The sequence below is a fragment of the Watersipora subatra genome, chromosome 10 (genome assembly GCF_963576615.1).
Source record: "Watersipora subatra chromosome 10, tzWatSuba1.1, whole genome shotgun sequence".
Taxonomy (NCBI): Eukaryota; Metazoa; Bryozoa; class Gymnolaemata; order Cheilostomatida; family Watersiporidae; genus Watersipora; species Watersipora subatra.
Window position 1 is genome coordinate 14,807,796 of NC_088717.1, and position 17,333 is coordinate 14,825,128.

The window sequence follows — 17,333 nt, forward strand, 5'->3', positions numbered from 1 at the left end:
TAGGTGGTAAGGAATTTCAGACTTGCCACACTGATAAGCAACTTGCCAGTCAACCCAAGCAGTCAAGGAAGGAAGTGAGAAAGAAAGTAGTGACTGTCTAAATGACTTCTGAGCGTTTAGAATTGACAAACTCTAGAGTTAAATTTGTGAAAAAAGATGAACAGAAGAATAGTTGGGCGATTAAAGACAGATTAATCTCAGCAGTTTCTTTTGAATAATAACCATCTCAATTAAATGAATATTTGGTACGTTCATTAATACAATATGAAATTCTACTGTTTGTAAAAAAAATAATGTAATCAGATTAATGTGGATATAAGCAGGTAATAGATGCCAAGGAAATAAGGTGGAGCAATGCGTGAAAAATGTACTAATGCAAGATTTTCGATCTGGGCATCAATAAAGTGGGTGTCTTGTTAGTGTTCACTACTAATTCACACAGCGTCTGAAGTAGAGAGAGATTCTTGGGGGTACTCTCTGTCATGCTAGGACAGTGGTGCCCAGGGCCAATGGCCCTGCTCGCCGCTCGCAGGGTGAGTCCGAGAGGGGCGCTGTGCCTTCTCCGTAGAGGGGGTCCGGAGGTACTCCACCAGGAAATCTTTTTAGCATGAATGCCCCTAAATGACGCTGTTTTCCATAACTTAAAATATAACTTACCACAGCATGCATGTATTGAAAATGTATATTTTACATACATAACCTGAATGAAAAAACAACAACAAGACATGTTTTAATACATGAACAGAGTATCGTATGACCATTCACATGCTGACAAATAACGCAAAGCAAGGTCAAAACAGCAGAATGGGATTGATATGAGAAACTTCCCTGAAATAATAAACAGTCTGAGCAAGAATGGTGAGGAAGGTATGTTATGTCAGCGAAGGTGCCTACCCCATAGCAAGCTATCATCTATTGAATGAAAGCAGTACAGTATGCATATGTTTAAGTTACAAGACGATTGCAACATACAATCTCTGTAATGAAAGTGACAACCCTACAGCGAGCTATCATCTATTTAAGGAACCCACTGGCTTACAAAGCAAGCTATCACCTATAACAAAGCTATCATCTCTGTAATAAAAATAACAACCATACAGCGACTATCATCACTAACTTACAAAGCAAGCTATCACCTATAACAAAGCATAAACATGCGCATAGTAGTTGTCACCACCTTCTGGCGTTTTCTTTTTCACTGACATACTGTCACTGGCTGAACGGTGACCTCTTTTCAGCCAGTTTTTCACATACTTAATTAGAATAAAAAGATGAATGGGAGGACCAGACACTCACTGACCCTGTGTTGTGTTCAGTAAGAAATTAAAAGTGGGCCTAGCTGCACAACCTGGGTGCTCTATGACTACGGAGATTCCAGGTTGTGATGTGAGTCAAGAAACCCTATGGACAGTCCACACAGGCCCCAGACACAATACAGTCCCATCCGCAAGCCACCATGAATATCATTATATGATAAGCTCAGTCACTCAATACTTTCCTAAATACAGACTCTAAATTTATGACAGTCATTAATTCTTACTCACCTTTAAATAATTTATCTATTGGCCAATGCCGTTTCATCATGAATTTTTACAAAATAATGAAGAAACTAGCACAATAAACAAAAATTTATTCAAAACCGTCGTCCAAAACACAGGGAGTTTCTTAAGAAAGTCTTTTTAGCAGCTGACGGTTTCAGGCGGAAAATTTAATATAATTAGCGCTACTGTTCACCAGCCAATCATGTGGCTGTTTTTATTGAGTCTTTTTTGCAGCCAACGTTTTCAGGTGGGAAAGGTAATATAAATTAGTGTTACCATTCGCCAGCCAACCATGGCAGGTTGTTCAGTCGAGAGGATATTTCGTAATTGTCGTCATCAGGCAGAAAATTCTATAATAAATATACGCCAGCATTGATAATAGGAACATTATAGCAACTACATGTCCTTCAAATTAAGAGAAAGATTAATTTGGCGATTTCCCTAGCTTATAAGGCTATGATTCCACTGCAAGATACGCACAAAAATCAAGTGCATGCAACCTCTGATTGCTGCACAGGTTGTAACTACTTTTACTAGTGTTGTTTCTCTTTCAAAAATACCATGTCATTTTTTCAAAGGGTCGTTTCTCCAAAAAAAACTTAGTAAATTTTGTTTTAGCTTTTTATTGAAAATTATTGTATTATTACTGCTGAAAACTGTTGACGCTGATCACTGATAAATCATACCTCACATATACAATATCAAAATCTTTATGCTTTTGCTAGTACAGTATAGACATCCATTTACTACGTACGTTTGTATTCTAGATGCTATCTCTATTTGAAGTTCAGAACCCTTCAGTAAAATGAACCATTCGCATTCGGTATAGAACACACTAACACAAAAGTTACTCTAAAATTTCCTAATTTTAAAAATTGTGTCTCAAAATAAAGTTGGTTAAACCTAAAAAATTTATAACAATTCACATGAACACAATAGAGCTTTTACATCGTTTGTGGTAAATAAGAAAATTATGAAGGGGTGGTGATATAACTGACAAAAAATAGGAAAAGTTAGATAGCACATCGTGTAAAGCTATTCACATTTCATTCGCAGTCTTTTAACACTATGTTTTATTTTTTAAATAAAACTGACTCATATTTCGATAGTAATATAATATGTATGAACAGAAAGATGCCAATTAGAATTCCACCAGAATTTGTACTGATAACTCTTTAAATTTTGTAACAATTATTACAATTTTATAACCATATACACTTGGTTATAAATACACAGAATATTCACACAAAATCTAGTATAGCATATGAACATTATGCTTTGTAATTGTCATGATCTAAGATTCGAACAAAATTTCAAAGAACATGAGCTAAACACATCATTAGTGACAAAAATGGTAAGCCGAGATTGGTGGTTTATGTCAACAGAATGGTTCTTGCGAAGTGTATACATAATAGCCTTTTTTTAATTGTGACGAAGTCTGTGAATTCAACTTGTAGTCTGTCGGCAACAGCAGTTTTGACCATCAACTTTCTGACTAGGCATCTATTTATTGCCTGATGCAATGTTGCGGTCAGTGGTCGAATTGAAAATTTTCAGAACAGATTCTGTGGTGTGTGGAAGTGAGTCTTTTCTGGACATGGCCTTGAGCCATTTATTGAGACAAGACTCATTCGTGAGAGGAAATCTAAAACAAATTTAGGTATTCGGAAACAGTATTTGCACTGAGCTCAACTCGGGAATGGCAACAACCCTTATTTGCACGAATATATTCAACAATTATTACGAAGAATTTATAATCATATTATAGCATATTCACACCCATAAAATATATTTCAAGTTTCCAAGCAAACACCTATAAAATATTCAATCAATGCAGATTCATTATTATTACAGCACAAAAAACTGCACATTATTTTACCATACATTAAAGGGCAAGTCTATCAAAAGAAATTTCATGTATCTTTTGATGGGTCAGTTAAGTTCATTCATTTTATTGGTTTTCAGTTTATTTGTAAACAAACGCGTGCACACGTAAAAGGTTATCTTTCACAATCCTTACATTGGTATTGCAACATTTGCATTCATTATGCATGTACCAGATGGACATTATGATGCAGTACTATATTATTGTACGTACAAAGTAATTCTTTTGCTATTTGCTTGATATGGCACCCGCCTTTAAATACAGCTGTGTCATCTGTAGGGAATGATATTTCGGGATGAGTTTAAAAATATCTTGGTATATCGGGATGAGTTACGCTGCTGGAACAGATTACATACTTTGTAAGAGCGTCTACTCTACTTGAAATTAGAAATAGTAGGTAAATAAATACCACACAGGTTGTTAACAGAAAACGATTATTAGGTTGGGTTAATATTAGGATTCTTAACCCTTTCGTGGGCGAATTTTCAAAACTAAATCAGGCTCCCATGGGCGAATTAATTTTCCAAAAAATCAATTTTTTTCAAAAGGTTCATACACTTTTCTGTGTGTTATTATGTGCATATCTCTATGTTTAAAGGTGCATATGTATACATGTATATGTCCATAGGCATTTATATACATATATATATTATAAACAAATAAAAATATATAACATAAAATATATGCTTTTCACAATAATTGTCTATTTACGAATGATATTTTCGCAAGCATTCTCCTTTACAAAGGCCCACATCACAGTCTTTGCACCATGTACTCATTCGTGCAACAAAGAGCTCCCACAAAAATGTACTTCCTGGATTGACAGGCTCAAAAAACTTTTCAAAATACTCTACTGGTTGAGCATCTACTGGAGTGAATACTGGGCCTGTCACTGCTCTAAACTGCTGAATTGTAGGAGATTTATCTCAGTTTATGTTGTTTATATTCTTCCAGGCACTGGCATCACTCCTACTCACATCCTCATCATTACTGCTACCAGCCTTTTCATCACTGTCACTTCCAGATGTAAAGTCATTACAATCACAATTCAAACCTGATTCACTGTCATCTCTTGCTACTAAATCTAAAAAGTCACTGTCATCTCTGAATCTCTTAGTAATTTCGGTACTAGTACTTGCTTTATGAGAATAATCTCGGGAGGTTCTTTTAGAAGTCGCCATGACGGTAAACTAAAGTCAAACTCTCAAAAAATTCAGTAAATAAAAGCTAAAACCGAAGCAAGAAAAATAAAAGTTGATAAATTATTTAGAACTGTTTTCTAATTTTTTTCGAAAGTTTATTTATTCATCACTGCTAAAAACGATCGTTTTTTTTTCAACCTTGAAGTCAATTTTTGAGGCTAACCGAAAATACTATATCATAGCTTGCTATTGGTAAAAAAAGTAAACAAAAAACGACATGTAGCTAACCAGAAACGGCAATAATAAAATACGTTACCGAAACGACAAAAACGTCGCACTGCCCATTAGCAGCCGTATCGCAAAGCGACAAAAACGTCGCACTGCCCGCGAAAGGGTTAATCAGAAAAGATGTTATAAGCGTGGTACACATCATTAGCGAGTAAACATTGGTACACGTAAATGACTGATTATGCACAGTGCAAGGTCACATAAGGGTTATATTGAAACCAAGCCATTCTAAAGTGCAGTAGCACAGCAGTAATTGCTTTTACCCTTCTTACTAGGGTTTTATCCGCAAGTCAGCATAGAAATCATCAAAGGATTGTCATTTAGTCAAACTTTAGTAAATGGAAAACATTTCTGCCGCTTACTTATGAGGTACATCAAATTGATTTCTAAACTCAAATTGCTGCAAGTGTGAAAGAAATGATACGGCTATTCCAGATGAAGAACAATGTTTCCTTTCATCAAAACAAATGTGAAATGTCATAGATTAAATCCACATAACCTTATACCTTGGGCGGGTTGAACCCAAATAGTGTCTCTACCAAGAAAACGATTGCAAATAGCCCGCAGTCATTGGCTCCATCTTGCCTCTGCACACTTTCCCATTAGAGCCGCGGATGTGGTGCTAGGGTCTGTGTAAACCTGCAAGTAATACCAAAGTGCAAACCATAGTTTTGGAAAAATGAATGGATACTAATGTATCCAGATGGTGCATAACATAAATGTATTTAATTAGCAAACGCGCAAAGTTCTGTGAGGTAACACTTTTCTTGATCAAAATACAGCACCACTATGTTTACCTGTCTGTGTCATAGATGCAAAGTGTTGATCCGAGCAGCATTTGTGACTTCTCTCCAAGAAATCATGAGAACCCGAAATTTAGATCTAGGGCATGATCTGGTAGCCAAGTTATTGATCAATCTCCTGTGAGTCGGGCAAGTTATGGTTCAATGTCAATTTTTACCTGACTTCGCTTTATGAATTGAGACAAGACAAATCATTTTCGGGTTTAAATATCAGTCTCTATCTTGTGATGTGGTGTACAATCACGGCGAACACCTTTAAAAAATCGAGTAAGAGCAAGCGTTGTATCTGGTTTGCACAAACACTTACTGGCAATCTCTTTCAGAGCTTGATCGTCAAGGTCAAAGACATGAGAATCAAATAGCCGTACAAATGTACTAGATCCAATGTTGGTGCAAGCCAGCCAATGATTCCCATTAGTGTGCAGGATCTGTAAAACAATGAGAACTTCCCATTACTTGACAATATAGTCATACATATACGTGAATTAACAAAGATAATGAAAGCTAAGAAATCTGGTACAGTGGATTCTTACCATATGATTTTGTTTTGTTCGAGTGTTGGCATAATAAGGTCAAAATTTCATAGAGTTGTATAGAAACTTATAGTAATTGTTATAGCTTTAGTGTATTTAGTGATTATAATCTGCAAAAAAATGTAATGTTACAATGTACTACATGCAGTACATATCTAACAGTACATAGCAGGGACATCGTAATCCGACAGCGGATTGCATATCAAACAGGGGCACATAACCCTTATCAATTACAGACTGAACATGAAAATCGTAAAATGCATTGTTGAGCGAAGGACGTCAGAGAATGCAGGAGTTTCCCTACAGGATGAATTTATTCGCGGAGTTAAGTTTCGCGCAAACTGCCTTTTTCATGCATATTCGCGGATTAATTTATTTGCGACTGAACACTGTCACTCTCTATGAAGAGTTAACTTTATTGCGATTAGCAATAGAGTTAACCCTACGCATGCGCACACCGCGTGTTTCAGTTTCTATTTAGCTTACAACTACGAGTCGATCATGCTAAGCTATAAATTTTTTGCTGCGTTCAGAATATTTCACGAATATTCATCGATTTGGAGGCCTTTGATGAACCAAGAACTTGTGGTAAGTAATGAGTGTTTTTCAAAACCATTTAATAAATTAGTTAAATTTTACTTTGGTTCTTCGGTAAAACGCAATATTTTTTCCATCCCTACTGCTTCGTTATTTGTTTTAGTGTGAGAGAGATTTTTCATCATACACGGAGGCACAATGACTGCAAGGGTGGGAGATGTCATTCTTAGAAGATCACCAATCATTCAGGGAGGTCTTGAAATTGAGGTAGAAGTGACCGCAGCTGCTAACGAGGAGAATATGTGTTTTAAAAAAGGAACAAAAATGCCTTTACAAGCACAAATTTTTGGCCAACCGGCAGAACTTGGCAATAGTAAGCCACGAGGAGAGTTTTGATGATAACTTCCTTACCAGCCATGTAGTAGCGAGAGAATCACCTTTAACATCTACCCAAGACAGTGACAGCGATATAGAGCTGCTATTACTAAAATAACTAGTCAAGGAGCACCATTACACACTAGCATTCACTTATTAAGAGTATCAGTTTAATTTTATTGCTCTAGACAACTGCCATATAGACTAAACTGTTTATATTTACTCCATTCATCGTTTGTAAAATTTTATTTGAATTTGAAATATTTTATTTGTACACTCAAGTTTGTAATAAATTACAATATATCTATACATGAAATAAAATATATAATATAATCATGTTTGTTGCAGCGATATCAAGCAGTTGTTGTTGATGAAGGGGTCTAGGTTGACTGGTTGCTTCTCTGCCAATATTCCTGCCTTGATGAATATTACTACATGTCTCTAGTTTTCGTAATCGGAATAGGTTATGTTTTATTCTCAATCTGCAGTAAACACAAAAAAGAAAAAATATTAATAAGTGTTAAGGAAGTACAAAAACAATAGCTGAAGTATTTAATGAAAGCGATCAGTTTTTAAACAAAATAATTAACTAACGCAGTTAATTATGGAAAAACGTATCTGCACTGCAAATCAAATACATACCACTAGAAATTCCACTGTCATACAGCCCACGACCAAAGAGATGGCCAGAGATATTGGGAAAAAGAAAGGGTACTGATGGTTGAGAAATGCAATATTAGCAATCAAATGGCTCTGCAGTGCAATAGGATAACTGCAATGGTAGCTGTAATGTACTGGGTGTGGGTGTTATTATATACAACAAACAGCAATAATGAATGGAAAAGATGTTTATATTTTCCCCCTGCAATAGGAGAAATGCAATATTGGCCAATATTAGAAGTAAAATGCACTGATATTCTTAGAATAATCAATTTTATTAATACAGTAATAATAGAAAACCAATACACAATTTTTTTTACATTTCAAAACGTCATAGGTAGCAATATCGAGAAGTTGTGGTATTTATATAGGTTTTTAGAAAATTTATTTAAAAAGTGTTTGGTCATGACAAACAACAACAATGAAAGGAAAATATTACACGTTTATATCTCTCCCTTGCAATAGGAGTAATGCAATGTTGGCCAATATTATAAGTAAAATGCACTGATATTATTAAAATAACCAATATTGTTAATATAGTAATACAGCAATAATAGAAAACCTATGAGCGTTCACGCGTCTGGAAGATTTCTGCAAACTGCAGCAAAATAAAAGCTGTTATAAAAGTGTTATAAAGCTGTAGGCCTAATTTACTGTAATGTATGTAATTCAACAACAATAAAGAAATATGTTTATTATAACTCTGAAATGCAAAATTAGAAGTAAAATGGCAAGCTACTGTGTACTATACACAGTTTGAAAGTTGGTTGCGTTGAATGTAGAATGGTTTTGATAAGCGATCTTTAACAGAAAGTGAGTAGGAGCATTCACGCGTATAAAACTGTAGCAAAATAAAATATGTTCTCGTCATGAAGGGGCGTTGTAGTTTGGCCCTAGCTTGCACATAAGTTGTAAAGAATTTCGGCTAACGTTTCAAATAATGAAACCTTCGGTGATTGGACAAAAAACACAGGCTGATAAACTGTGTACCACAATTTCGTACCTGTAAATCGGTCTACGCCTCAAACGGTCTACGTTTATTACAAAAATCTTCGAATAAATTCGATTACAAGTAAAAAATGCCATAGACTGATGAAATGAGCACGGTTTTCTCGTGAAATGCGCACTACTAAATAGTTCTACAATCGGTCGCACGGCTTTATTGGCGTTTCAATTTTCGGTCTTAACTTTTATTAAACCGAGCTTTTCAAACTTTTTGTGGCAATTTTCGTTCAAATTAATCTGTCTATTTAGGTATAATCCGATCAGATGGGTAAGTTTTAAGATATTATCAAAGGTTTACAAAGACTTGGTAACATATTTAAATAGGTTTAAATGTGTTTTGTATCGTTATTATACTTTAACAACTTTACATTCCGATGCTTAAATTTGTTGATGAAATTTCTTGACGAGGGTTCGTCTCATTGTTGATGAATAATTTTCGTAAGTTGTGTGCACATGCATTTATCATAAAAACTCCCACACTTCCGCTCCGCTCGTGTGGTCGTGGGATAATGTCCATATCAAAATCATTATCGTGCTCAACTTCGGTATTAGAGATTGATGGAGTTGATTTCAATGTAAAAAAAATTGTAGGAGAGATTTTTGCGATGTGAAATAACTTGTGAAAACATTGAATAATTTTGTAAAGAAGTTTGATGCAATGACAATAAAACTCGAAGCCGCGGCGATGATTTTAAAGAAGTTTTGGAAGTCGGCTACGTTTAGTACTTCTGCCTAGCGGCTATTTTTGCGATGACGCCATTCCGCATATCTTGTGACAACTTTGAACAATTTTGTAAAGAAATGTGATGCATTGGCAATGGTGTTAGCTCAAAGCCCCAGCAATGATTTTAAAAAGGTTTTGGAACTCAACTACGTTTAGTATTTATGCCTAGCAGCTAGTTTTTAATTTGAGGCAGTAGTTATTCTCCCTTGTGATTAAAAATAGAACTAATTATTCGCGGAATTTAATAATTCGCGGAATTGACTGTTCGCGAAATCGCGAATTTTTATAACCATCGAATATTTTCATCCTGTAGGGTATAAGAAATATTATGTATACGTAACAAACTTTTCAGGATAATGAAACTAGCAAATGAACCGTTATCATTGAATGATTACAGTCACTACATCCACAGTATACAGGAGGCCTGATCAATTGGTCACACAAAGCTAAGCGCAGGTCATCATTGTTGTGAGGTATGAAGAGCTTACTCACAGCTGATTTTAATTTCAATTTCTTTCCAGCATCATGGTCTGCTCCATGCTGACATGCAGGGTCACTGATCCTATCTTTATAACAGCCTTTCCCTGATAGGCGACCAATCTCCGTTTCTGGACATCTAAAAACAGATAAGTTATTAGAAAGCCTATTTATCAAAAATTATGTGCAATCGCCCAGTTGAATTGTTGAAAAAAACGAAAGTAAAGATATGAAAAATGCTGCTTTTGTAATTGTAGATGAAAGTATTTTGAGTGAAGATTTCAGTACAAAGAAGTCTGCATGTCGAAAGGCTCATCCATCATTTGTAAAAAGTTAATACTTCGATGCATCATAGTAGTCAGGTTTACGATGGTTACGCCGTGAATATCTAGGTGAGTTGGATGCTGAAGCTGGTTGTTGTGGCTCAGGAACAGCAGCTGGTAGACTCTGGGATATTGGATATTGTTGTCAACAACATACACTCTTGGTTGCAGTTGATTGATATGGCATCGCCAAATACCTTTATCTGTCTGGACCTCATACATTACACCACAAATTTTTGCTGTTACTTTGCCTTGTAGCCATTTTGGTCCTCCTCTGTAGTTTTGGGCCAATGAGTCAACTTCGTACTTGGTGCTAGCCGTCAGAGCTTGGTTGGGTGATTTGGTTAGTTGGGATGGCCCGAGCAATGACAGCACATTGCGAGGTTGCCTACCGTGAAGTATTTCAGCTGGTGACTTCCAGTTTAGCCCTGGGTGTGGCATACATCTGTAGGTGCTTAGAAACTTTTGAAGGGCAATCTTTGGCGATTCTCCTCCCGCACAAGTCTTTTCAATGCTTCTTTTTAGTGACTACACAAATCTTTTCGCTTCACTGTTGGAAGCTAGATGAAATGGTGCCAATTTGAGATGGAGTATGCCGAGTTTTCTACAAAACTCCTTAAACTCATCCGATACGAACTGTCTGCCATTGTCCGTTACTATAGATTCGGGAAGTCCTATTATAAAAAATATGGCGCAGCATAGCAATAGTGTGGGACGATGTCGTGCTTCCTACATCCATAATAGCTACATATGGATATTTAGAGTATGAGTCAACACACAATAGCCAAATTTAGTCTTTGAAGGGGCAAGCAAAATCAAGGTGAATTCTCACCCATGGTTTCTGAGATACTGGCCACGCAGAGTATGTTTGTTGTGGTTCATTAGCTGAGAGTCGGCATGGTTCACAGGTTCTAACCATGTGCTCAATGCCCTTGCCAATAGAAGGCCACCACACATAGCGACGGGCAAGCTGCTTCATTCTAACGATTCCCCAATGGGATGTGTGCAGTGTATCAAGGACCTGAGGAATGGTATTTCTGGGAATAACTACTCTGACGTGTGCATCTCGTTGTACCAACAGTATTCCTTTATGCATAAATAAAGAATCTTTCATTCTCAGATAGGGGAGTAGATGCAAAAGGTCTCCTGGCAGTTTCTTTGGCCAGTTACCCTGCGCGATCCAGCCTCTGACTAATTCAAAGTCGGCATCTTTTGTCTTTTCATGCAAGATTAAGGAAGCATCAAGGGGTGAAGCCACCAAATCCCCTTGAATCATATGTGATATTTCCTCACTATCACGAGCTTCTTGTGAATCAAAAGCAATGTCTTGGCCTTGGGGTAAGCGAGAAAGGCGGTCGGCATAGCTGTGTTGTTGAGTTGGTTTATATCGAATATCATATTGGTAGGCCATGATAGTCAATGGCCATCTTTGGAGTCTTTGGGTGGTGAGCAATGGGATGTGTTTGTCAAGGGAAAATATGGCAAATAAAGGCTCATGGTCTGTAACAAGGATGAATTTATGACCAAATAAGTATTGTCTGAATTTGCTCACACCATAGATAATGCTCAGCCCTTCCTTTTTAATCTGTGAGTAATTGCGTTGTGGTGCATTTAACGTTTTTGAAGCATGAGCTATTGGCCTTTCTACGCGGTTTTCTTCTTGTAGCAGTACTGTACCGATGCCATACTGTGATGCAACTGTGGATAAAATTACGGGTTTGCTGGAGTCAAAATGAGTCAGCTGGGTAGTGTGAATAACATCTTGCTTTAGCTGTTGAAATTATTTCTCACACTGCGGTGTCCACTGGAAAGTAACATTTTTGCAAAGCAGTCTGTTGAATGGAGCTGCTTTGTCTGCGAGGCTTCCTATGAACCTGCCATAGTAGTTGATTTTTTCCAGGAAAGCCTTAATTTTATGGACATTCTGAGGTCTTGGTAGACGCTCGAGAGTAGCTATGGCTTCATTGGATGGTGTTTTACCATTTTTGTCAATGTGGTGGCCCAGATAGTCCACAGAGGTTTTGAAGAACTGACATTTTGACTGCTGGATACAGAAGCCATACTCTTGGAGTCTTTTTAGCAGTTTGTCCAGATTGCTCCAGCGTTCTTCACTGGTGCTGCCAGTTACTATGAGGTCATCCAGGTATGCAGCAACACCTGGTAAATCATTAGTCATTGTGTCCATGCATCTTTAAAACTGAGCGGGACTACATGCAACTCCAAAGCACATTCTGTAATAACGAAAAAGCCCCAAAGGTGTATTGATGACGCAAAGTTGCTTAGCTTCTTCGTCTAACTCTATCTGTAAATAGGCAAGGGCAAGATCGATTTTGGTGAAACGTTGGCCGCCTTAAAGTTTTTTCCATAAGCTCATCTAGTTTTGGCAAAGGGTGCTGGTCAACAGATATCTGTTTGTTTAGCATCTTAAAGTCCCCACTAATTCTCACTTTTCCATTAGGTTTTGATATTGCCACAATTGGTGCCGCATAGTCGCTGAAGTCCGTATGTTCCAACATTCCTGCTTTAAATAAACACTCAATTTCTAGTTTCAGCTTCTCCTCAGAAAAAATGGTACTTTTCTAGCTTGAAAAAAACTGGCCATGGTTTTTCTTTGAGGTGTATCGAAGCTTTCAGTTTTTTACAGCGTCCCAATCTTTTGTTGAACACTTCTGGATATTTTGTTGCCAGTGCACTGACTTTACCTGCCAAACCCTCGACCGGTTCGCTTTGAATTGTGTTTACATTTTCTAACACCGCTGACAAGCCCATCTGTGACAAGCCAAAAAGATCACTCTCGTCTAAGCCAAATAGGTTAGATCCTACAGATGGATCGACTACTAACAAATGCAGGTTTTGTTTTACCTGGTCTGCAACTCCAAAATCTACTTAGCATTCTCCTTTGACTTGAAGTCTGTGGGCCCCATCCCATAACCACTGATACAAGTTTTTGTTTCCCTCAGTTGTGGTGAGCCAAGTTGTTTATATTCTTCCAAGCCTATCATGGAACATGTAGCTCCAGTGTCCCACTGAAACTTGGCGTCGATTCCATTGATCTTCAGATTTACCCAGATTTGTTTTTCAACTCGATCAATTATGTCTATCTTTATTTTCTGCTGGGCATGTTTTGTAGTGTCACGGCTATGCTTAACTGTGCACACTGATTCTTCAGCTAGATTTGAGTTTTGGACTTAGCTTTTGTGGATTGCCCACCCTTTGATTTGCAAACAGGCGAGATATGCCCTTTTTTGTGGCAGATTCTACAAACAAGTTCTCTACAAGGGCAATCTTTGCGATCGTGTTTGATAAAACAACTCAGACAGGATTTTAGTGAGTTAGAATTAGAGTTTCTTTGGTTACTACTTTGGGCTCATCTGGTTTTGTGTTCATATGTGACAGACATTCTGTTAACCGAATCTGGAGGTGGTTCTTTGAACTCACCTTTCAGCACTCTATCCGTTTCCGTAGTTTTGATGTATGTTACGGCTTTAGCGAGCACATCATCAAGGGTAGGGTTGTTGTCCAGTAAGCACTGGCGTCTGACATCAGCGTGGGGTGTTTCTTTGATTATGACGTCTCTAATCTGATCATCTACATAGCTCTGGCCACAGCCATTATTTTTGCAAGTAAAATTACAGTGACGTGCTAAGCCCTGTAACTCTGCAGCCCAATCAGTATACGTTTGATTCTTTTTCATTTTACACTGATAGAACTCATACGGTGCTGCTTGTATATGAACACTATCCTTATAGTGGTTGGTTAGTTTCTGTTTTAGCTCAGTAACAGATTTTGTCATTATATCTTCTGAGCCGAACAGGTTCATCATTAGATCATACGTTGGCGCGCCTACCCAAGACAGCAAGCAGGCTCGCTTTTGTTTAGCATCAGTAACATTGTAAACAGCAAAGTGTTGGTTAAAACGTTCCTAATAAATTTGCCATTTCTCAGTCTCCTTGTCAAACTTCGGAATAGCTGGAGTGGAATTCGTACCTTGCAATGTTTTTGTTTCCGCTTTCTCTATCAGCTCTAGCATTTGTTTCTGGAACAGAACCTGCTGCTGCTGCATAGCATCCATCATTGCCTTAACCGTATCCTCCATTGTCCACTTGAGCGTTTATTTAATTAAGAGTTTTTTGATAGACATATCTCACTTCTAACAACAGTGATAAGTCCTTAGGTTGTGTAGAAACGAGAGGTTGACTTGTCTCTTACAATCTATTTAATCAACTGACGAGCATGCAAGAAGATAGCAAGCCATGCCATATTAGGAGAATGAGTCACTCTAAGCAACAAACAACAATTGCGTACGTAGGTCATTTCTGCTAGCTAGCTGACCTTGGGGAATAAGACATAACAGTTAATAGTAGGATTCTTAATCAGAAAATACATTATAAGCCTTATCATTAGCGAGTAAATGTTGGTACACATAAATGACTGATTATGCACAGTGCAAGGTCACATAAGGGTTATAATGAAACCAAGGCAATCTAAAGTGCAGTAGCACAGCAGTAATTGCTCTTACCCTTCTTACTTGGGTTTTATTTGCAAGTCAGCATAGAAATCATCAAAAGATTGTCATTCAGTCATTGTACATATAGTTGAATGTATAGGAACGATGGACAAAATAGCATTCTTGAAGTTCTCATTGAGCAATAAGGTTTGTGTGGTTTATTATAATTATGAAGCCGGCATGTGCATTAGTTACATCAAGTAAATGGAAAACATTTCTGCCGCTTACTTATGAGGTACATCAAATTGATTTCTGAACTCAAATTGCTGCAAGTGTGAAAGAAATGATACGGCTATTCCAGAGGTTAATATATGAAAAACAATGTTTCCTTTCATCAAAGCAAAAGTGGAATGTAATAGATTAAATCCACATAACCTTATACCTTGGCCGGATTGAACCCAAATAGTGTCTCTCCCAAGAAAGCGATTGCAAATAGCCCGCAGTCATTGGCTCCATCTTGCCTCTGCACACTTTCCCATCGGAGCCGCAGATGTGGTGCTAACGTCTTGTGTAAACCTGCAGGTAAAACCAAAGTGCAAACTGTAGTTTTGAAAAAGTGAATGGTTACTAATGTATCCAGATGGTGCATAACATAAATGTATTTAATTAGCAAACGCGCAAAGGTCTGTGAGGTAACACTTTTCTTGATCAAAATACAGTACCACTATGGTTATCTGTCTGTGTTATAGGTGCAAAGTGTTGATCCGAGCAACCTTTGTGACTTTTCTCCAAGACATCATGAGAACCCGAAATATAGATCTAGGGCATGATCTGTTAGCCAAGTTATTGATCAATCTCCTGTGAGTCGGGCAAGTTATGGTTCAATGTCAGTTTTTACCCGACTTCGCTTTATGAATTGAGACAAGATAAATCATTTTCGGGTTTAAATATCAGTCTCTATCTTGTGATGTGGTGTACAATCACGGCGAACACCTTTAAAAAATCGAGTAAGAGCAAGCTTTGTATCCGGTTTGCACAAACACTTACTGGCAATTCTTTTTGGAGCTTGATCGTCAAGGTCTAAGACAAGATAATCAAAAAGCCGTACAAATGTACTAGATCCAATGTTGGTGCAAGCCAGCCAATGATTCCCATTAGTGTGCAGGATCTGTAAAACAGATAGAACTTCCCATCGCTTGACAATATAGTCATACATATACGTGACTTAACAAAGATAATGAAAGCTAAAAAATCTGGTACAGTGGATCCTCGCCATATGATTTTGTTTCGTTCGAGTGTTGGCATCATAAGGTCAAAATTTTGTATAGAGCTGTATAGAAACTTATAGTAATTGTTATAGCTTTAGTTTATTTAGTGATTATGATCTGCAAAAAAATGTAACGTTACAATGAACTACATGCAGTACATATCTAACAGCACATAGCAGGGACATCGTATTCCGACAGCGGACTGCATATCAAACAGGGGCACATAACCCTTATCGATGACAGACTGAACATGAAAATTGTAAAATGCATTGTTGAGCAAAGAACACTTGATGTCAGAGAATGCAGGAGTTATAAGAAATATTATGTATACGTAACAAACTTTTCAGGATTATGAAACTAACAAATAAACCGTTATCAGGGAATGATTACAGTCACTACATCCACAGTATACACGAGGTCTGATCAATTGGTCACACAAAGCCATGAGTAGGTCATCTTTGTTGTGAGGTACGAAGCGTTTACTCACAGCTAATTTTAATTTCAATTTCTTTCCAGCATCATGATCTGCTCCATGCTGACATGCTAGGATCACTGATCCTATCTTTATAACAGCCTTCCCCTGATAGGCGACGACTCTCCGTTTCTGGACATCTAAAAACAGTTAAGTTATTAGAAAGCCTATTTATCAAAAATCATGTGCAATTGCCCAGTTGAATTGTTGAAAAAAACGAAATTAAAGATATGAAAAATGCTGATTTTGTAATTGTAGATGAAAGTATTTTGATCATAAATTCCACTCAATAATTGAGGACTCCAGTGCAAAGAAGTCTGCATGTCGAAAGGCTCATCCATCATTTGTAAAATGTCACATAAAACAACAAAAAAACAAAATAACAATAAGCATTTTGATAGCAAAAAAGCCAAATAAAAGCATGAAATAGCCATGTGTCATAGATAATTCACAGGGTAGAATCACAGAAATAATAACTAAATACGGTCAGTATGTTCAGAGAGCAGCACCGAAAGAGCGGCACCATTCACGCGACGGGTACTAAATGGAAGTGATCGGGCGGTGAAATTAATCGTCATCAGGCGGGAGATTATTGAATTTCGCGCCTAAAACGTCAACTGCTAAAAAGACATGAGCTGAAAAAACTGCTGAAAAAAACGCAAAACACAAGAGAAGAATCCAAGCAATGATTAATCTTAGGCTATTCGAGGATTCCACAGGGCGGCCGACACAAGGGCCTGTCGATTGGGGCGGTTGACAGAAAACTGATCGACTGATTGGTTCTCAGGCTTTTGACAAAATAATCTGGTTGATCCGCTAGAATAGCGGAAAACTAACTGAAGAAATTTAAGAT

General features: G+C 37.4%; 2 protein-coding genes across 3 annotated transcripts in view; both read right to left on the reverse strand.

Annotated features, from left to right (window-relative positions):
* LOC137405787 (uncharacterized) overlaps positions 1 to 17,333 on the reverse strand; it is a 114,113-nt gene that overhangs the window by 29,990 nt on the left and 66,790 nt on the right. The window lies entirely within an intron of this gene.
* Positions 2,933 to 15,837, reverse strand: LOC137406564 (uncharacterized). Of its 2 annotated transcripts, XR_010979903.1 has the most exons (6): positions 15,788 to 15,837; positions 15,183 to 15,316; positions 9,986 to 10,109; positions 5,967 to 6,087; positions 5,363 to 5,495; positions 2,933 to 3,186 (listed from the first exon to the last, which is right to left on the reverse strand). XR_010979903.1 is itself a non-coding variant. In XM_068093159.1 (5 exons), the coding sequence occupies exons 2-5, from the start codon at positions 15,254 to 15,256 to the stop codon at positions 5,479 to 5,481; spliced, it is 336 nt and encodes a 111-aa protein (XP_067949260.1). In that variant the 5' UTR covers positions 15,257 to 15,316; positions 15,788 to 15,837; the 3' UTR covers positions 5,351 to 5,478. The 2 variants fall into 2 exon arrangements, 1 of the variants encoding a protein (XP_067949260.1); XM_068093159.1 differs by lacking the exon at positions 2,933 to 3,186 and having other exon boundaries at positions 5,351 to 5,495.

Bases quoted from the DNA above. Each gene is read 5' to 3' on its own strand.
- LOC137406564 (XM_068093159.1), bottom strand. From the start codon at position 15,256: ATGGAGCCAATGACTGCGGGCTATTTGCAATCGCTTTCTTGGGAGAGA. The intron at 10,110-15,182 runs GTATAAGGTTAT...ATCTGTTTTTAG, and splicing joins TTGGGTTCAATCCGGCCAAG to ATGTCCAGAAACGGAGATTG. The intron at 6,088-9,985 runs GTGAGTAAGCTC...ATTGTTTTACAG, and splicing joins AATTGAAATTAAAATCAGCT to ATCCTGCACACTAATGGGAA.